At 35.4% G+C, this 22,246-nt stretch overlaps 1 protein-coding gene across 4 annotated transcripts in view; it reads right to left on the reverse strand.

The window, feature by feature from the left end:
- LOC127965430 (rap guanine nucleotide exchange factor 4) overlaps window positions 1–22,246 on the reverse strand; it is a 60,784-nt gene that overhangs the window by 11,277 nt on the left and 27,261 nt on the right. For 3 of the 4 annotated variants that reach the window (XM_052566246.1, XM_052566249.1, XM_052566248.1), the window contains 15 exons: window positions 16,817–16,889; window positions 15,761–15,825; window positions 10,077–10,127; window positions 9,890–9,996; window positions 8,858–8,979; window positions 7,660–7,843; window positions 7,306–7,390; window positions 6,065–6,125; window positions 5,831–5,907; window positions 5,463–5,609; window positions 3,277–3,374; window positions 3,090–3,175; window positions 2,807–2,885; window positions 2,488–2,638; window positions 2,275–2,363 (listed from right to left, as the gene is read on the reverse strand). In XM_052566246.1, the coding sequence (XP_052422206.1) occupies window positions 2,275–2,363; window positions 2,488–2,638; window positions 2,807–2,885; window positions 3,090–3,175; window positions 3,277–3,374; window positions 5,463–5,609; window positions 5,831–5,907; window positions 6,065–6,125; window positions 7,306–7,390; window positions 7,660–7,843; window positions 8,858–8,979; window positions 9,890–9,996; window positions 10,077–10,127; window positions 15,761–15,825; window positions 16,817–16,889 (1,475 nt within the window). The remainder of the gene's footprint in view (window positions 1–2,274; window positions 2,364–2,487; window positions 2,639–2,806; window positions 2,886–3,089; window positions 3,176–3,276; window positions 3,375–5,462; window positions 5,610–5,830; window positions 5,908–6,064; window positions 6,126–7,305; window positions 7,391–7,659; window positions 7,844–8,857; window positions 8,980–9,889; window positions 9,997–10,076; window positions 10,128–15,760; window positions 15,826–16,816; window positions 16,890–22,246) is intronic. The other variant, XM_052566247.1, reaches the window with a different exon arrangement.

Raw genomic sequence — 22,246 nt, forward strand, 5'->3', positions numbered from 1 at the left:
GGAAGCATTCAGCATGGTCCCCATCCTTCATCACCTGGATCGTTAAGTCCTTTTTGTAGTCGAGGTGGACGCTTCGGTCACCGGAATTGGGGCCGTGCTGTCACAGTACCATGGTGAGACTCCCCGCCTCCATCCTTGCACATACTTCTCCCGGAAGCTGACCCCTGCAGAGCAAAACTATGATATAGGAAGCCGGTAATGGCTGGCAATCAAGTTAGCCCTTGATGAATGGTGTCACTGGCTGGAGGGAGCCTCTTTTCAATTCACCATCATAACAGACCACAAGAACCAACAGTACATAAGAGATGCAAAATGCCTAAACCCCCGTCAACCATGCTGGACCCTGTTCCTCACATGCTTCCATTTCATCATCACCTACCGTCCCGGAAACAAACCGGATGCCCAGAAGGGAAAACATACGTTGCATCCTACTAGCGATTAACCCTTCTGGGCTTAGTTCATAAATTACCAAGCTCTGGACACCCAGGCAGCCAGCTTACCCTCTCACTCATTCAAGTTTGGTACTGTTGGCCCGGTATGGTCAAGGGGTGTCATCAAGTACATCCGCAGCTGCTCAGTCTGTGCTATGTCAAAGTCCTCTCGCCATCTTCCATTCAACCAATTGGCTCCCGTGCCTCTTCCCCAAAGACCCTGGTCTCACATCAGAGTGAACATTTGTCTCTGATCTCCCAAATTTGGAAGACCACAAGTGAGTGCTCTTGGATAGTTTCTGCAAAGCATGCAAGTTGCTACTCCTAAAAGGCCTTCCCACCGCCCTTAAATCTCTTTCACCATGTGTTATGAAATTACAGCTTACCAGAGGATATTGTCTCAGACTGGGGTCCTCAGTTCATTTCGTATGTTTGGAAGGCATTCCTTCAGCTCCTAAGAGTTACAGTCATCCTATCTTCCGGATACCACCCAAGACAAATGGCCAGACTGAGCAAAAGATCCAAAAGTTTGGATGCCCCCTTCCGTCATACTGCTCAGATGATCGGCAATGCTGGAACTGCTTCCTACCCTGGGCCAAGTATGCCCAAAATTCCCTCAGGCAATCCACCAACAACCTTACACCATTTCAATGCATACTTGGTTTCCAGCCCCCACTCTTTCCCTCTACGGAGGAGCCTTCGGAGGTTCCAGCTAGTGTTGGGCGATTTGGTCATTTTTCAAATTGTCATATCGTCAGCCCGTGAGATTGACGATACACGATATCATCGTGCTTGGGTGGAGAAAGAGAGAGACTCTTTGTTCTTGTCATATTAGAACTATTTGGTGTTTTAAACCGCGCAGGTGCACGAGAGAGAGCCTTATGGAATCACCTATAATCTAAAAACAATACTTAAAAACATACTGATAAACTAACTTTAACGATAAAAATACTGTATTTTAAACAACTAGTTCATATATAGTTGGACGCAACTGTCATGTTACATGTCCTGTGACAAATTTGCTTCATCACCACATAGTGAGTGGTACAAGTTAAGTGATCAGTCTTTAAGAGAAGGACTACGTGAGAAGTTCGCTCTGCCGCCTTGTTATTATTTTGTCTTTATTTGTAATGCAAGAAAGAGTTAATCTCTCATGTTTGAGAAGAGCGCTTTGCCGTGTATGAGCCATTAAATGTGTGGGACACCAACTCCTCATTTTCTATCTCTTTCATTTCATGGATTTAACGAGTTATCCGTGTGTGTGTGTGAAATGCGGTACTGAAGTGAAATACCTGTGCAGTTTGATAGACAAATTATAATAGGCTGTCTAATAAAAAATACAAATATTTATTATTATTATAATTTAATACATTATATAGGAGAATGAGCCTAATATCATCTTGATTATCGACAGAGAAATCTGCTTATGTTGATATATGTTGGGGGTGGTTGTGCGTCATTAACCTGCCTCTGTATCCGGGATACAGACGCAGGTTAATGACATCACATATCAACTCCAACCCCGTCCCCATCGCCATGTTAGGGATCTATCTATCTATCTATCCATCTATCTATCTATATATCTATAGATTTACATTACAAACTATCGGAATTATTTTTTTCTTTTTGGTCATTTGAATCAGCATTTGCACCAAATAGCATACCAAATAGCATATTTTGCTCTCAGCGCCTCTGAATAAAACTGAGGTGGTTTCACCTTTAGTATGAGCCTCATATTATACTGTATGAGCAATAAAAGCCTGATTTATCAAATATGATACCCAGATTTTAAGGTTCAATAAATTGTTATATAAAAAACAGGTTTGTGAGACTGAGCTCTTACTTCTGCTTGATGATCTTCTCTAATTCAGGCAGCTGGTCTTTGAGAGCTGGAATGAGTCTGGAATCTTCAAACACTGTCTCATAAAACTCCTGCAACAAACAACACGCTCAGACTAACAATAACACAAGAAAGTCTCTACAAAATGAACGGAAAGCTTTGTGAACTGGTTAACTTGAATCAGCAAACACGGCAGAGCAGATCAGAGCTCCTGACCTGGAGGAAATGGAAAGAGCTGTCCTCCTCCTGCAGGTGGTCTGTGTTGATGGCGGCCCACTGTAAGACCAGACGAATCACCCTGCGCTTGTTATTGAGAGAGTAATCCATCCGCTCCTGTTCACTGCCCTGAGACGACTGAGAGTGATAGGTGAACGAGCGCTAAGGACTTTAGTGACCTTCTCATTTGTTGAATAAAACAATATTCATAAAGGACACAGCTATGGCACATTGACCGTTTTTACCAAGCTTATGAATTACAGAGACTTATAGACAGTTATATATTTCAACAATCAGTCAGTACAGCTGTAAAGGATATTGAGCCATGAGTAGAGGACACAGCTGACTGTTCGGGACAAAAACACAGTGCATAAGCAAAAAGTCATCCAGAGCAGGATCTACAGAGACAGAGAAAAAGAAAAGTTAGTTAAAGGTGGTTGGTTACAATCTTCAACATGAATCCTGGTAAAGTGATTTTGAGCTAATTCTGTTTACTGTGATTGACTTCTTCTGTAAATGCATGTAAATGTATGTTTAATGTATGCATTATGTAATGTATATTTTTAGAGTTGGCCATTTAGATTTTTTTTTATTCAAAGTACCTGACTCTGTGAACTGGGAGTCGAGTTTTGTTGTCTCCAGAAGATGTTCCAGAATCTTCTCCGGAGTCCCGGACATCACAGTGTACCTGAAGAACAGGCGTAGTTTGAGGTTGTTAATATATACAGCAGTTTACAGTTACTCCATAGTATTCCTAAATTCCCCAATGTCAGAAGAACAGAAATGTACTTGAGAGGAGAGGAAGTGGAGGCCCTGTTGTTCGTTTTCTCCAAAACTAACACATCCTCCTCATGTTCCTTCAGACGGACCGTGTTTGCTTCCACATCCTGAAATAGAATGAATAAGAAATAAATTCAGCTTAATCAAGCGATACGATCTAAACGACTGGTTAGGTTGACACAGGAAACAAATCATAACAGATGATACGTGATCATGTTCAGGACACAAGGTTTCTGATGTCAGTAGTTTAGCAGCAATAAACTCACTATTACAGCACTGATGAGCTCAGATCATACAGCTGATTTATGAATGATCAATGTCACTTCTGTAATGTTTTCTGTAGTGTCATTTCAGCATCATTACCAGCAGAGGGAGACAGGTTCCCAACCTATTTTGCCTAAATGCCTCACTTACTAATGTGAAATTTGACTTTCAAATATTAGACTTGAGATTTGTTCAAAACTTCCGATTAATAAATAATACGACATACATTTAATTACTAATTTTTCATAGAGAAGACAGGGGCACGTTATCATTGCACCAAGATACAGTGTGCAGCTGTTGTATCTTTTTTTCTTGAATAATAATGTTCAGTAGTTTGTGTCCGAGACTTTAAGGTTTGAATAGGAACTGACTGTAAAAAATAAATAAAAATATAATCTACTTTAACAAATAAGGAAAAGGTGTGACAACTAGTTTCCCCAGAAATGATGCCACATTAAAGACTGCATTTATTTATTTATATTTGTTGCAGTCTTTATAAATCCTAACTGATAGTGAGCACAGATTGTTTTCAGATTGTCCGGTTGCATCATGCTGTAACTATGCAATAAATGACCCTAGAATGTGAAATCTCACTAAATCTGATAGTAGTTTAGATAGTAGGCATCCTGTTTGTGTGTGTGTGACAAAGCCACACTGAGAGCCACACACACCCTCACTATCAGACTGAGCTTCCGCTTACACAGCTTTCCTGAGCTCAGCTCTCTATTGTGCGAGCGCTGGGAGAGAGATTCTCCTGTGCTGCTGATGGACGACCCGTTATACATACAAACACAACACCAATGCAGCTAGAGAAAACTGTTAGACGATGAGTAAATAGTCATTACACCAACAGCACATTAGCAAACAGCACATTAGCAAACAGCACATTAGCAAACAGTACACTAGCAACAGTACACTGTTTTTTCAGCTTCTGCGTTATCTAGATTCTGTGGACACACACTTTTGTGAGTTGCATTCTGGGATGCATTTAAACAGTATTGGAGTTCACATGTCTGCTGCACACATTTCATTTGTATTATTTTTCAAATTAAAAGTTTAAGTTTGTAACAGTTCTGCATGTACTTGTTGTATTAGTAGGTACTAACCCTGAACCTGACCTGAACCCATGCAGTTACCTTATATAACCCAGCACTTTCTTAGCTATGTAAGTACAGTACAGATAAGTGCACGTACTGTGAAACCAAGTGCAACCAAAATCATTTTTGTAACTTGGAAAATAAATAAATAAAATATGAAAAAGATAACTTATTTCAGGTTGAAGCACTTTAAAGCTAAAAAAGAATAATAATAACAAAAAAAAAACTAATTTAAATGACGAAGCACAACAGAATTATTAAAACTATAAAATGTGAAAACAGAACATATAAAAGTGTTCAAAAACTGATACTAAAATAACAATGGTATTTGTTATTGCTATTATTGTTAACTAAACCCAGTAAAGAAAGCTGAAATAAAATCTAAATATTAGATGAGCAATAATTAGAAATTAATAATTAAAATTTTTAATAATTCAAATAATTTGAAGCGCTGACATTTTGTAAACTACCAATTAAATGTAAATCAAATAAACTAAATCTAAATAAAAACACAAATAAACATTTTTTAAATCGTTAAAATTTTAATTCTAAATAAAATAAATAATGAAAGTAAAAGTTAAATATCAACATATATATACTGTATACTATAATTGCATATTAATTTTTATTTTTATTTTTTATTTTTTTTATTTCCAAAGTACTTTTTAACATCACTGAATCAACTTTTATTTTTTAATTTTTTTTTAATTGTTATATTATTATTACATCAACAAATCAAAACATATATGTTAGCACTTTTACAGTGTAGAGTATATAACAAAGCCCTTTTCTCAGTGTAGTGCATTTGTTTTGTTGTGACTAATGCGCGCTGACCCTGAGGACTCTGTTGAAGTCTTCTTTATCCACTCTCAGGAAGTGGCAGTTGTCCTCTCTCAGGACGATAGACGCTGCCCGAGGTGCGTCATTCACCAGAGCCAGCTTCCCGAAGTCATCTCCCTCATGTAGTGTGCACACTACACCCTGCAGCGAGACGGGACCCAGACAAACCAGACAAAGACCACAGACGCTTATGAAAACATCTTCCAGCTGTAATTTAATTTGCACACACACTTTTCCTGGCACAGTCTGCATGCAGTATTATTGGCTTGAGAGCGATTAGCTGGTCTGCATCATTCAGAACATATTAAACACTTAATTAGTCTGTTGAATGGGAAGCATTAGTGGGGAATTACAAGTCTGACCTTTCCATAGATCACCACGTTAACGGAGCCCTTCAGGATGATGTACCATGACGTGCCCTCCTCCCCTTGATTAAACACTAGGAGCAGAAGAGATCGATAATGAACAGCAAACACATGCATCTGATGCAGAGCACAGACACATCATTCAACTCACAACTCACAGCACTCATTTAAAGCTGGTTAGTCCTGAATGGCTTGACTTCATTTGTGTGGTGTAATGATTTTGACACTTACACACTGTGCCTGCTTTGGCATGGGACTCAAATATCAGAACAGCAGCGAGTTCCCTCTTCACCTGAGGAGAAAACACAATACATCAGACTCTAAACAAGTGATGAAACATGTCACCCTGTTAAAATCAAAAAAGGAAAATTATCTTCATTTGAAAGCAAATGATATTTTTAACAATGCACATGCACATGCATGCAGTACTGTATATATACAGTACAGACCAAAAGTTTGGAAACATTACTATTTTTAATGTTTTTGAAAGAAGTTTCTTCTGCTCATCAAGCCTGCATTTATTTGATCAAAAATACAGAAAAAACTGTAATATTGTGAAATATTATTACAATTTAAAATAATTGTTTTTAAATTTATTATACTTTAAATTATCATTTATTTCTGTGATGCAATGCTGAATTTTTAGGATCATTATCACATGATCCTTTAGAAATCATTCTAATATGATGATTCATTATCAAAGCTGGAAACAGTTCTGCCGCTTAATATTTTTTCAGAACATGTGATACTTTCTTAGGATACTTTGATGAATAAAAAGTAAAAAAATAAAATAAAAAAAGTTATGTCTTTAAAATATAAATATTTTGTAATAACATTATACACTACTGGTCAGTAATTTGGGGTCAGTTATTTTTTTTATTTTTATAAATCAATACTTTTATTCAGCCAGGATGTGTTGAATTAATAAAAAGTCTATAATAAAAAAATAAATTATTAGAATTTATATTATTAGAATTTTTTATTTTTATTTTGAATAAATGCAGTTCTTTTTAACCTTTTATTCATCAAATATATTGGACAGCAGAACTGTTTCAACACTCATAATAAATCAGAATATGAGAACGATTTCTAAATGATCATGTGATCGACTGATGTTACATGTGACACTGAAGGCTGGAGTAATGATGCTGAAAATTCAGCTTTGCATCACAGGAATAAATTATTTTTTTAAGTATATTCAAATAGAAAATAATTATTTTAAGTTGTAATAATATTTCACAATATTACATTTTTGTCTGTATTTTTGATCAAATAAATGCAGGCTTGATGAGCAGAAGAAACTTCTTTCAAAAACATTAAAAATAGTAATGTTTCCAAACTTTTGGTCTGTACTGTGTATATATATATATATATATATATATATATACAGTACAACGGGATTTTTTTATTTATTTACTGAAATGTGTGTACACCAAACTAAATCCCTCTAACTTCCTATGATGTGCACTTACAGTGGTGGAGAGATGTGATAAGGCTTTAATATGCAGCAGCTCCTCATAAATGATCTCCAGGTCATCTACTGTCCTCTGGCCAGGCCTGCAGAGAAGAGCAGGGAGCACAGAGATGACTTTGAAACTGATTCTGACATTTTAAAGGGCGCAGGTATTAGAAGAAATCTCACAGGACCTTCAGAAGGTCTCTCCTTCAGTTAAAGCAAACATATAAAAGTCTAATCTGCCTTTAAAGACTCTCAGACGAAAGTTAGGAAAGCAGCCAAACAGGAGCAGAAGCAGATACAGATCTTCTCTTAATAAGCCAGAGTCCTCTGAGGAACGTACGGACTCATATTAACAGGAAGAACGTACTGTTTCCTCAGGATCATTCGCAGATGGGCGTCAGGTCCGATCTGAGAGAGGAGCAGGAGGGTGTCCTGTAGCTCTTCATCGCTCTCTTTCTTCTCCTCATCATTGGGGAGGGGTGCGTCTTCAGTCTCATCCTCCAGGAAGCGATAAAACAGATACTTATCTTGAAAACTCAGCTCCTGGTCCACTGCAGCCAAACACAGAACAAACCGGTAAAACAGACCAACCATATAACACAGAAACTCATGTGTGGCTCATTTTACACTAGATGAAAAAATACAAAAGATACTAACGTGCTCTCCTTTTTAAAAGGTACTAATATGTACCCTTTAGGGGCAAATAAGGTACAAAGCTTGTGAAAGGACATTTCCTAAAAGTCAAGAGCTCAATTGTGCTGTCCAATCACATTTATTTAAATAGTGCTTTATAAAATACCATTTCAATAAACAGGAAAATAAAAGTGTGTTCGTGTCAATGTTCGCTGTTATAAAAAATACTTGCATTTCAGCTGTAAAGCAGCTCTAGGCAATGATGTCTTTATTCAGTTCAGTTCAGTTCAATATTGTTTTAAGTTCAGAAAAATGCCATGATTGCATGCACACTAGTTTGGGGTTGGTAGGATTATGTTTTTGAAGTCTCTTATGCTCAAGCAAAGCTGCATTTATTTCATAAAATATGTGAAAACAGTAATATTGTGAAATACTATATGTTACAATTAATTTTTTCGACGTTAAAGCTGAATTTGAAGCATCTTTACTCCAGTCTTCAGTGTCACATGAGTTAGTAGTTATTTCTTTTTATTGCCATGTCAGCATCTAAAGCAGCTTAATGGCAAAAAATGCAATATTACAAGTTACATAAAAACAAAATAAAAACCAAACAAACACAAAAATATGGAATATAAAATTATTCGATTTTTTAAATTAACATATGCTCAAAATTCAAAAATCTTTTCTGGTAAAATCTTACTAAACAAGTCCCTGAGTGAGGGTTCAGTGTCACATGATCCTTCAGAAATCAATCGAATATGCTGATTCGCTGCTCAAGAAGAATTTCTTATGATGATTAATGCTGGTTAATTAATGCACAGTTAATTCAAATTAATTCAAAAAAACATTTAACATTTATATGTTTTTTCTTTCCATAACATTAGAACTGTTTTAATTTCTTTCACTTCTGGGTGATGAGATGACACACTCACCGTGGTTTAGGACGCCCTCCTCCAGCAGCACCTGCCACATCCCTACAGCCTGAACACGAGAGTGAACACAGGAAGTGTGCTGCATCAGCCAATCAACGAGCTCCGTGCCTATACAGCACTGCCTACACACACACACACACACAGAGAGAGAGAGAAAGAGAGAGAGAGAGAGATGTCTTTAACGACTTATAGACAGTGTTCAGGTGTAACTAGTTACATGTAATGGAATTACGTAATTAATTACAAAATAAAAGTAACTGTAATCTGTTACAGTTACTGAGAAAATATGTAAAATTACAGTTACTTATGAAAATGTTAACGACTACAAAGGGGGTTACAGCTATAATATTTGAACACAAACAGATTGAATTGATTTCTTTCATAAATTGCAGTGACTGCTTTAATATATCAGACGTCAATGTTTCAGGAGTTCATTAGGACACAGAATAGGACACATGCTTATTCGATAATTATTTGGGTTTATGTATATGCTTTTTTTTTTTTTTTAGATGCCAGTGATTACTGTCACAGCTATGCAAAGATTTGATTTCAAAACAGGATCATAGCTACTAAACTATTTTGTTTTATGGTTTTAAATCTGCATTTAACCTCAGAATGATTTCAGAGTAAAAAGGGGCGCTAAAGTCAGATTTCAGTAGCTGTGCTTTCAAAATAAAATCAATTGATTCAAGTGAAGGAGGGCTGTGAAAGTGTGCCAGTAATCAGTGTTGAGCACTACTGTAAGGTTAACTCTGCCTGCTTTAAATGTCTGAGAATTCCAATTTAGAACTTTCATTTAAAAAAGTAATCAGAAAGTAATCCAATGTAATCCGTTACATTACTTTAATAAAGTACCTGAAATAGTAACACTGCTTATTACATTGTGAACTGGATAACTTGTAATCTGTAACCTGTTACATTTCCAGTGTTACCTTCCCAACACTGCTTTAGAATATAAGAATATAATAAATTCTAAAATATTTAACACAGTAAATAATAATAATAATAGTACAATCCTAAGACTACACTTACCTGTATGTTTTAAGGTGGTACTTCCTGTCTCTGATCATGTGAGGTGCTCGGGACAGGATGGTGATTCGTAACACTTTACCTGCCCGCAGGATCTTTCCTGACGGCACCTGAGACACAAACAGAGAGAGACAAGACATAAACCAGACTGTACATCACAAGCAGAGTGACAGCTGGACGGCAGGAATACCTGAGCGATGGATTTGGGGTGAAGTTTGGTGGGACTTTGAATGAATGATTTCTGGAAAACAAAAGGATGCGGATGAGATGGACGCAGGACTATTAGCTCATTTGTTATTAGCAGAGTGAGCAATATCATAACGTCACATTTGCTGAGGCATGGCTTTTCCAAAAAAAAATTTACAATATCCTGAGTCGCATAAAACTGGCTTTGAATAACAGTCAGTGAAGGGGATTCCCTAACAATAATGCTATCAATTCAAATATATAGTTAAAATAATAAATAAATAAAATGACAAACTGTGATACTCAGAAAGCAACATTTGAACACTTTTTTTTTTTGGAGAAAAGACAAATTAATAAACTCCATTTCACCCCTTTCTCTATATTTTCACACAACCGCACTAACTTTTTATGATTTTCTTGAAACTTTATACCTATATTTTCATTAAAATGATTAATTAGCATGTTTCTTTCATGTTTAATGCATCATTGATGTAAACTATATTTACACGCCCAACTAAATTTTGGTGAGTAAACTTGGCTGTACCCAAGTATTTTAAAGTACCATTTTTTCACAACAAACCCATCAGCATTAAGTCATGTGCTTTAATATCAGAAATAATGCCATCACAAGCAGCTTGTGTAGAATTCTGCTGATGTCCAGCTATTCTCTTCTCATATTACATAATAATTCATGTCATGTTGTTATACTGCAGTGTTTCTCAGCGCTTCGAGCAGAAGGGCCAGTCTGATGCAGTTTTAACCAAACCGTTTAAATTATTCATGACCATCCTCACCCAGACTGTACATCTACAACAACACACGCCCCATCATCAAACTCTACAGTGATTATTACTACACACACTTCACACTGCTTCTGTCAAACAGTCAGAGTGTTTGGCAGTGTGACAGATTTGCTTAACAAAATATGAGATTAAATTTAAGGTACAAAACTAGAGGCAAAGCCATTTAAGACCTTTTTAAGACCAAGTAAAGAAATGCATCGATGTGTTCTAAGCCAATTGGCCCTATTTTTATGATCTAAATGCAAAGGTGCACTCAGGGCGTGTCCAAATCCATGTTTGCTATTTTATCGACGGAAAAAAATGGTTGGCGCGCCCAGGCGCATGGTCTAAACGGGTTGTGCCTATTCTCTTAAAGGGGGGGTGAAATGCTATTTCATGCATACTGAGTTTTTTACACTGTTAAAGAGTTGGATTCCCATGCTAAACATGGACAAAGTTTAAAAAATTAAGTTGTACGTTTGAAGGAGTATTTTTGTTCCAAAAAAACTCCTTCCGGTTTGTCACAAGTTTCGGAAAGTTTTTTTCGAGTATGGGTCTGTGTGACGTTAGATGGAGCGTAATTTCCTTATATGGGTCCTAAGGCACTTCTGCCGGAAGAGCGAGCGCTCCCGTATAGCAGAGCAGAGAGAGGCTGAGCACAGACAATCACTGATCAGAGCGAGAGCGAATTGTTACAAAAGAAGTGTGTTTTTGGTTGCCAGGGCAAGACAACCCTGCACAGATTACCAAAAGAGAAACAGCATTAAGGGACCAGTGGATGGAGTTTATTTTTACAGAGCATCAACGGAGTTGTGCAAGTGTTTTTGTTTGTTCCCTTCTTTTCGAAGATGCTTGTTTTACAAACAAGGCCCAGTTTGACGACGGATTTGTGTTTTTGTTTGTTCCCTTCTTTTCGAAGATGCTTGTTTTACAAACAAGGCCCAGTTTGACGCCGGGTTTGCACATCGTTTATTTCTTAAGGATAATGCAGTCCCAACGGAAAAGGGTCACGATCGTGTGTTGGAACCGCAGGCGGTGAGTAAAACTGCTTCAAATATCTCTGTGTTGTTAACTTAGCTATCAGCGCGTAAGCACATCAAGTAAACAACATGCGATGTTGTCATCAAACTGCACTTTCCACATGTACAGCTTAAAAAAAAAAAAAAAAAAGACGACATAAAGTGGAACTTAGTCATTTTCCAAAACTGCTAAGCAAATATATACGGTTTCAATACATACCACATAGAGACGCCTTTGCTGATGCTGCTCTTGTTAAATTTCAGCCTCTGGATCTGTGTCACAGTTTCCACATGCTCTCAAAGCAAAAGCCTACTGGTGCTCGTGATTCTTTAGCTCCGCCCACACGTCACGCCTCCAGTCGGTCGTGTTTTTCCGGGAAAAATCGGTACAGACTATCTTTCTCTTATGAATATAATAAAACTAAAGGCTTTTTGGAGTTATGAAGGATGCAGTACTACTCTATAGGTACTCAAGATTAACAGGAGATTGAGTGAAAACGAGCATTTCACCCCCCCTTTAATGAGTAATGGGTGCTTTTTGGGCGTAATGTGCAATAAACCAATCAGAGTCTCATCTTCCATTTAAGGAAGATCCTTTAAATGGGGGGTGAAATGCTCGGGTAAAACTCTTTAACAGTGTAAAAAACTCAGTATGCATGAAATAGCATTTCACCCCCCCTTTAAAGAGTGCATATTTAATTAAATAATTCAGTTTTTGCTTACTTAACATTTCAGAAAACTTGTAATACAAAAGATATTGCATTATACTGTGAAAAAGTGGCTGGGAAAAGATGGTGAATGGTGATGCCAAACGATTAATCGCGATTAATCACATCCAAAATAATGTTTTTGTTTACATAATATATGTGTGTGTTCTGTGTATATTTATTATGTGTATATATAAATATACACACATGCATGTATACATTTCAGAAAAATAGGTTATGTTAATATATTATGCAAACAAAAACATTTATTTTGTATGCGATTAATCGCGATTAATGATTTGACAGCACTTATATATACTTATATATATTGACGGTTTCAATGGCAACAACATGAACCAACGTTACTGCGCATGAGCGCTTTTGTGGACCTAACTTAACTTCCGGTTGACTTCCAAATAGAATAAATAACAACAGCCAAGTCCCTCTAGAGTAGATATTTTTTGATAACAAACAAAATGTTTGCTGCGTGGCGGACTTAATGAAAATGCTAATTCATTCTTTGCCAGCAGGAGATGTTTTAAAGCATAGACATAAAGCGCGAGAAATAGAGGTTTCCCCAGTAACAGCTGTAAACAAAGCAGAACTGGTATGCTCTCACGCTGCTTTATCAGGCATATAACATGCAAGTCCTCCTTCAGAAATACAGCGATATAAAAACACCTGTGCCTCGCTTTGATACTTAAACATATAAATGGAAGGAATTATTAAACGTGCAGTACGTAACGTTACTCATGTTTACTTAACGAAACCTTTTTGAAAATCGATCAGTTTTAAAATCGTGGCGAGTCTCCAAAAATAAATAAATGTATGGGAAACACATCCCACAGCACAACCACCTGAGCCCAACTTCAGTCTACTCATCACCTTGGCTTTAACTGCGTTTGTAGATGGCACCGCAGCCAGACCGATATACACAACACAGACCGGAAGTTAACTTAGGTCCAGGCGCGTGCGCCCGATGAAACCGTCTCTATATATATATATATATATAGAGAGAGAGAGAGAGAGAGAGAGAGAGAGAGAGATAAAACTTGCTTTTAGAACTCAGAATGTCTTCCCAGTTCAAAAAGACCATTAACTGGAACTTAAAAGCAAAAATATCTCAAAATAGTTTTTGTTCCAAACAAACAGATTCCGTCTACAGTCCAGCTGAAGTTACTCTAGTGCAGAGCTTAACTCAGACAGAACAGACTGTGAGCAGTATTAACAGCCAACTCATCCGAGTTCAAATCAATTTAAGTGTGTCAGCTGAGCTCTTCAGCATCTTACAGCATGATTTACTACATCCTTCATTACATAACGATCCCGTACATCCACGAGACAGATTCCTCCTTCTGTTAACCTAAGCAACAAACACATTAAAGTGAATAAAACAGCACCATTATGTAAATCACAGAGTCTGTGCTGTGGCTGCTATCGATCGCCGGCCTATTTGGATGCATCTATAGAAAAATAAAGCAGAAGAACTTGCAGCGGTAAAACTGACAGACACGCTGGCTGTCAGAGCAGTGGACGGGAAATGACCCGAGAGGTCAGAGGAACAGGAACACGTACACAGAAATGAGAAAGAGAGGATGCCAGAGCTGCCCAGTTCATTTTACAATTCAAACAAATGTATTCTTGTTCTGTCGAGGAGATGGTGGGAAGGAAGGATGTAGTCATATCAGGACTGACGCAAACAGGAGAGATAACAAGAATCAAACTCTTTTGGTCAAGTTAGGGGAGTCAAAGACTGTTTAAGATGGCCTTCGACAAGCTTCTCATGAACAGGCTAGGAGAAAATCATTTTCTCTGCACATTTTTGGACACTTTTTTATCTACAAAAGAGAAGCTGGAGCTGTTTCATCATTAGCTTTGCCTCCTGGTGTCAGGTGTGAAGAGAGTTAGTATGAGATTTCACAGTACGCTCTTCAAAACAAAACTTCCAAAGGGAAGATTTCACAGAAATGCCAAGAAGAACAATTCTGGTCACCAAAGAAACTTTCAGTGGACAGCTCTTTAAAAACAACAACAAAAAAAAACTTATTTCTAAGTATGAAGAACTACTGTATAATGTTGAATTACAGAAGCGTGTATGAGTGTGCACTGTGTTTACTATTATCTATATATAAATACACACTCATTCATTACATATTTTTAAAATATTTACATGCATCTATATTTATATATTAATATTATTATATTTGATATTATATAACATATTTTCTTAAATATATACATGCATTTGTTTATATTTATATATACACAAAAAATAAACACATTTATTATGTAAACAAAAACTTTTATTTATTTTATTTATTTATTTATTTTAGATGCGATTCATTGTTTGACAGCACTAATGTGCACACACACACACACACACACACACACATATATATATATATATATATATGTATATATATATATATATATATATATATATATATATATATAATATTTAAATGTAAAACTAAAGTATAAAAGTACTTTAAAGTAACATTTTGCAGTATTGCAATGTGCACTATTAAAATGTGATAAGAAACATGAAAGAAATTTTAAATAAATCAAAGGCCACTATACTTAAAGGTTTTTCCCCATTAATTTAATATTATTTGCAAGTATTTGTTTTATGTATCTTTAAGACATGAAGTATGCTAAGAGTGCACATTCAACACTTTCACAATTAATTTTGTCATGTTTCCAGCTTTCTACAATAGCACGTTATTAAGAAATATTACTGTCTGTTTGTCTCCTTTCTTAAATACTTTTTTTTCTTAAAAAACTCAATCAATTTCAAAAATCAAACCTTTTCGATTTTTAATTTATTCACAAACCACCTCACAATATGAGCAAACAGGACATCTTATATTGTCAAAAATTGTTTTTATGCAGATAAAACTGAGCATGGAGAACCTATGTAATATAGCAGTATAGAAACATATGTAATTAGTTTGACATTACAATAGATGCACAGTGTCCTGCACGCTAATACATAACTATAATAGTTAAGAGTCAGAAAAGTGCATAATCTTAACCACTCAAGACACTTTGTGTCCCACTGAAGAATGGAAATCAGGAACTTTCAGAATGAGGTTGAGTAAATGATGATGACAGACATGAGTGAACATGTGGCCTGACTGAAGAGATGAAAGATTTCAAAGACACAAGCTTAAAACAAACCTTATTTAAGTGTTTGGATGATGATCCGGGTGAGCCGTGGTCCAGATTCTCTTTGTCAGGCATTCCTTGTAAAACAAATAAACCAAATAAAAGAATGATATGATGAATATATATCAGATCTAATATTGAGCCGCATCATTTAGTCAAGATCAGCAGATTCAGCAGAAGTGGTAGTTAAGTTAGAAGATTAAATATAGTGTGTAAAGTCATCGTGGGGCTGCAGGATGTGTCTAATCTTCACTAATGGGTCCTGAGGGGCTGCGAGGAACACACACACACACAAAAACCACAAAAGTTTTCTCCTTCAGGAACAATAACTCCATATATGATGCTTATTGAATTACACACATCAACATGGAAATATCAGACAAAAAGAAGAGTTATAAAACTTTGAAACATGCTAGTTTACTTAATTTTATAACAGCAAAAATCTCTTCTTATCAAGAGCAGATCACAATGTGCCACTTGAGATGAAAGACATACAGGACAGAACCGTTCATATCTCTGGTGTTATTGATCAAAACATGCATTACATTGATTAATGTGACAGTAAAGGCGCACAAAGATTTCTATGTCAAATAACTGAATAAATAATAAATAAATCAACATATATTTCTTTTCAACTTTCCATTCATCAAAGATTGATTTCTGAAGATCATGTGACACTGAAGACTGGAGTAATGTCGCTAAAAAATTCAGCTTTGCATCACAGGAATAAATTACATTTTAAAATATATTCAAATATAAAAGAGTTATTTTAAATCACAATAATATTTATATTTTTTCCTGTATTATTGATAATAATTGCATCCTTGGTGAGATTATGAGACATGAAAACATGATCAAATCTTACCAACACCAAACCTTTGGTGTATGTTGTGGTGTTTTTCTCACAGAAAGTTATTTTATGATTTCAGAGGACATTTATCAAAGCATATAATTGTACTAATTAAATGTATAAGATACTTTCAACGTGATTTTTGCTTGATTGAAAAAAAGGAGTTCGGAAAACGTATATTTTGTTAACGGAGAACGGAGACGAGTGTGTGCACTTACTGTCAGTATTCGGGATGCTCTCCATAACACCGTAGGGAGGAACCAGCAGACCAGCCATACACTGACGATAACTCTGAAAGATACGAGACGTAGAAATGAATGAATGACTTAAAACAGTCAAATAATGTCACCACGATACTCAATTTGAGCCAAATTACTTAGTACGTGTTCCTGGTCTTTTCAGACAAACTTCATCAGTTATGGTTATCGTTTTCTCAGTTTTTCATCAAAACTTTCCTTTATATCTGGCATCACAAATGTCACTTTTCTGCTTATCACTTACTATATAGAGACGTTTCTCATGATCCAATCAAGTCCTGCCCTACATTTTGGATTGAAAATCCCGTTTCACTTGGAAAAACATCAGAATGTGGAGGAAATGGATTGTGAACAACATTTCTTATGAGTAAAAGAGTTGGTCATAAATTCATAATAGATGCAGACATGCACACACACACACACACACACACATTTGCTCAGTGATGTAAAAGCTGTAAGAGACATGGCTAATACACACATGAAAACCAGCATAAACCTGGTCCCCCAACTGAGTCTGCTTCCTCACAAGGTTTCTCTCGCCTAAACATCCCATGAAATTTCGTGCCATAGTCTCCTAGAATCAAGTTCAGCTTTAGAGTTGCAGCCCAGAACCATGAACTCATCTGAGCACAAATAAGAAACGCAGTTTGAGAGGAAGAGTTGGGAGAGTCGTCTGTAATCTCTTTAATCAGGTCTAACTGCAGATCAGAAAGGATTACGCTGGATTAAATCAATATTTCTGAACCAAAGATCAGACGGCTCACATACATGTGCACATTACAGAGCTCTTAATGTACAGTACACATCAAATACTATCACAGGTACCAGTGTCTTTATGCACACTACATCCAATGCATTCATATCAAAATGTGACCTTCTCAGTGTTAAAGATAGCAGACTTCATCATACTTTATTACAGAAACAATATCATTTAAAAGAACACTCTTAAGTGTGAATTGAATGTAACATTTTTGGATACTTAATTACATGTTAGCCACAATTAAATGAAAATGTAAGTGCAGTATATTTTTGATCCATTAGGATAGGACTTAAGTACATTTTTATTTATAATCTGACAATTACTTCTATTGTCTTTACTAAGTGTAGTACTGAATACAGACTATAGCATTTATAGTAAACTAAAATCTACTTATGTTATTTCTATTGAACATTTTAAGCCATGTATTATTCCTTAATAATATTCCTTATTACACATTTCAAATGATGAAGATGCAATTTAGTATATTATATATATATATATATATATATATATATATATATATATATATATATATATATATATATATATATATATATATATATATATATATATATATATATACATATATATATATATATATATACATATATATATACATATATATATATATATATATACATACATATATATATATATATATATATATATATATTTATATATATATTTATATATATATATATATATATATATATATATTTATATATATATATATATATATATATATATATATATATATATATATATATATATATATATATATAATATATATAATTTGTAATGTAGCTTTGCAATGTGTACTATTAAAATGTGTCAAGAAACATGAAAGTATTTTTTTTTAAAGTCTACTTAACGTTTTTTTTTCTTTCATTAATTTAATATAATATGCAAGTATTTTTTATGTATCTTTAAGATATGAAGTATGCTAAAAGTGCACATTCAACACAATTAAGCGCACATCTTTCTTTCTTTCTTCTTTACAAAGGATAAAACATTTCACTTTTTATTTATTTGTTTTTTGGGGAGAATTAAATTTTGTCATGTTTCCAGCATTCTACTATAGAGAGTTAAAATTAACAAATATTTACATTTGTTTGTTTCATTTCTTAAAAAAACATTTCTTCAAAAAAATAATACAAATATGATATGATTTGATAATAAGACAGCACACAGTTACTCGAGATTTCCATTAACATCTATAACTGACATTAAATACTAGACAGAGAGATGGAGAGATAGTGCCAATGGGCAAGGCACTTAACCTAGGATTTCTCTGGAGGAGAGCACTAGTATACTTTATGTTGCTTTGCACAAAAGCATCTGCTATTTATAGACACACAAGAGAGATTAGTGCACATTTAGTGTTTGGAGAAAGGGTAGAAAGTCCAGCTTGTCCTGCTCGTCCATAATGGGTTTAAGACTTCACCACATGCAGAGGTTTCGCACATCCCCAAAGACCCTCTGTTTTGATCCATCAGACCTAATACAGGACTGAAGACGTTTTACATCACTGTCTCTTTATAAAGGATTCAGAACTGAGAAAAGACAATACAGCACAGCAGATATGAGCAGATGAATATCATTATATAGACAGAACATGATGGAATAAGCTGATTTTATTTCTCTCAAAGCTGAAAGTTTTAGTAACAGGAGGTGCCAATAAATGAAGCTCAGTGACTGATGACACAGAGGCGGTCTGAGCCATTAACCAGGACACCTGGGACAGTTAATGTGGGGAGGGGAGTCTCTCTGAGAGAGCACAAGTCATTATCTCTGACTGATGCAGCCCATGAATCACACAATTATGTCCATCGATAAATGACACAACACTGAACACAGCAGACAGACAGTGAGGGCGCACATGGGGTTAGTTCACCCAGAAATTACATTTCTGTCATCGTTTACTCTCCGTCTTTTCTTCAATGAGTCCATTTGTGTACTTCAAAACTTAAAAAGTATATATATATTTACAAAAACTGTACTTGCAGATAGTAATATTAATTAAATAAAAGGCAGATTAAGTGTACCCAAAGTTTTAAAAAAGTTAAAAATATGCACCATTATAATATAATATCAGAACGTACTAAAGCACATGTAAAATACATGACTACAAGTTTATAGTGTGTTTAGTATGATAATTAACAGGTTTATCGTTACAAATATATTTACTTATAAATATATTTAAATACATGACATACAGGTTTTTAATAGAAATGTTTACCGTACACTCTTAAAAATAAAGGTGCTTCATGATGTCATAGAGGAACCTTTTATTTTTGTCTAAATGGTTCTGTAAAGAACCTTTAGCATCTGAAGAACCTTTCTGTTCAACAAAAGGTTCTTTGTGGTGAAAGAAGGTTCTTCAGATTATAAAAAGGTAAGAAAGAGATGCTTCTTTAAAGAACGTTTGACTGAACCGTTCCTTGTGGAACTAAAAATGGTTCTTCTATGGCATCGCTGTCAAAAACCTTTTAAAGCACCTTTATTTTTAAGAGTGTAATTGTGAGGTAATTATGTACTTAAGTGAGTCAAAAAGTATTCTAAACTCCATTAACAATAATAACAATTTTCATTTTATTTGCAATTAACATGCAGTTAAGTGTGTGAAACCATTCTGTTCAGTTTGCACTTAAGTATATTAATTCCATAATAAGTAATATTTTTAAAAGTATGCTAATTTAACATTTTTACAGAGTTAAATGTATTTTCAATTCATCTAGCATCCATCTCTTTCTCATTTCTGGAAAGGTAGTGCTCTACTTTAAGAACTTTGTTTTATTATTTTATAATTGTCATTATATTTATAATATAAAATGAACATTCATTCCAAGTAAACTAAATGTGTTTTAGTTTAGTAAAGCTACCGTGCATAAGTGCTGCTGACCATATACCACATATATGCTATACGCCAAACTCTAATGGCCTAAATTATATACAAACAGCAACAGAACATGACAAATTACCCATCATCCCCTGGGGCTTCAGTGGGACGCTGTGATTGGAGGAGACAAGACAGCCCTGAGGTGCTTAGAGCAGGCTGATACACAATTACACAGTCAGATGCACAAACACACAAAATCAAGTTTAAACAGTGTTTCTACAGAAATAAATACAAAACAAAAGTCATTATAATTAGATCACTGTGGCTGTGCAGTGCTGTCAATAATAATAAAAAAAGAAAAACCTGATGCTCCAGACCGTAATGAGTTCAATTCAAATTGAGTTTCCAATAGCGGGAAGACCCAGACCCTTAATACACACACACACACACACACACACACAAAGCTGGGAGGAGACAATGGAGTACTTTATGTGAAACAGCATATAAATATCACCTGCACATGTCCACTCATTCACACATAATGAGACACACACACACACACACACAGCTGATATACAGATGTGCACAGATGTGCTGCAGAATGATACTGAATGTGGCATGATTAGTTTCTTTAAGTTGCAGGCATCCGTCCTGAGCAGAGTAATGAGAGATGAAGCGTTCGTGCTCAGGGTGTGTGAACATCTCCAGCAAACTCTTACATAACCCTCCTCTACACTTTCACACGCCTCTCCGAACACACAGAAAACTCCCCAGATCAGATCTAGATCTAAAATACCAATGTTTCTATCATATGCATCATATAACCTAGAACTATATCTTGATTATTTAGATGCAATTGTTTGGATTTCTTTGTTTTGTTGTACAAATATTGCTTTTTTTCTTTACTCTGGCACTTTTTTATGTGTACGTACATTGTACTTACTAAGAAAGTACTGGCAATATGAGGTAACTACATGGGTTAAGGTTAGGTTTAAGAGTAAGATCAGGGTTAGTATAGTTATTATCCAGCTATATACTCTTCTCCACTCACACAGAAATACTGAGGTTAGTTTTGGAGGGTAATGAATCCTCACATCTCCTCACTGGTGCTTTTACTATATCGATTGCATCTGTATCAATGCAGAAACCCAATATATCAACAGGAAATGAAAGCACCGAAACAAGCCATTGTGTAGCTGGTCTGCACAATTGTTATGCAAAAAAAAAAAAAAAAAAATACAATTTTACAAAGACCATCTGTGAGATCTATGCCACCCTGACAATAATATACAGAACTAATAAGAGTGTCCATCCCCATGACAACAGTAGTCTGCTTCTGAGATCATTAGAGTTTGACTTTGGGGTTTTCAGACTGTAAAGATGAAGGAGTGTTTCTGACCATTACCAGACAGTATCCCTGATTAGCTGCTTGCTATTTGAATGCAATGCATTATAATTGCAACTGACAAATAATTAAAATATCAGTTGCATCTTCTGGATAAACCCTACTACAGTTACTGATCATTATAAATCTGCAGGAGCACGGATATAAAGTCAAACTAATGCCTCGGATAGGAAGAAAGGTATGATTGTTAGGAGATGAAAGCCACATCAAACATCCAGGGACCTCAAAATTCAGAACTGAGAAAGATATAGCAATCAAACAGAAGATAGATGCCATTACTACTCCATGTCTCCATGTCTGGGGCAAAAACACATGATGATGCAACTGAGATATGTGTTCAGAGATGTGGCGTCAGATGAGAGCCAACAGAGCTGTGTGGACGGGCAA

This window comes from Carassius gibelio, chromosome B9 (assembly GCF_023724105.1).
Source record: "Carassius gibelio isolate Cgi1373 ecotype wild population from Czech Republic chromosome B9, carGib1.2-hapl.c, whole genome shotgun sequence".
In the NCBI taxonomy this organism is placed as follows: domain Eukaryota; kingdom Metazoa; phylum Chordata; class Actinopteri; order Cypriniformes; family Cyprinidae; genus Carassius; species Carassius gibelio.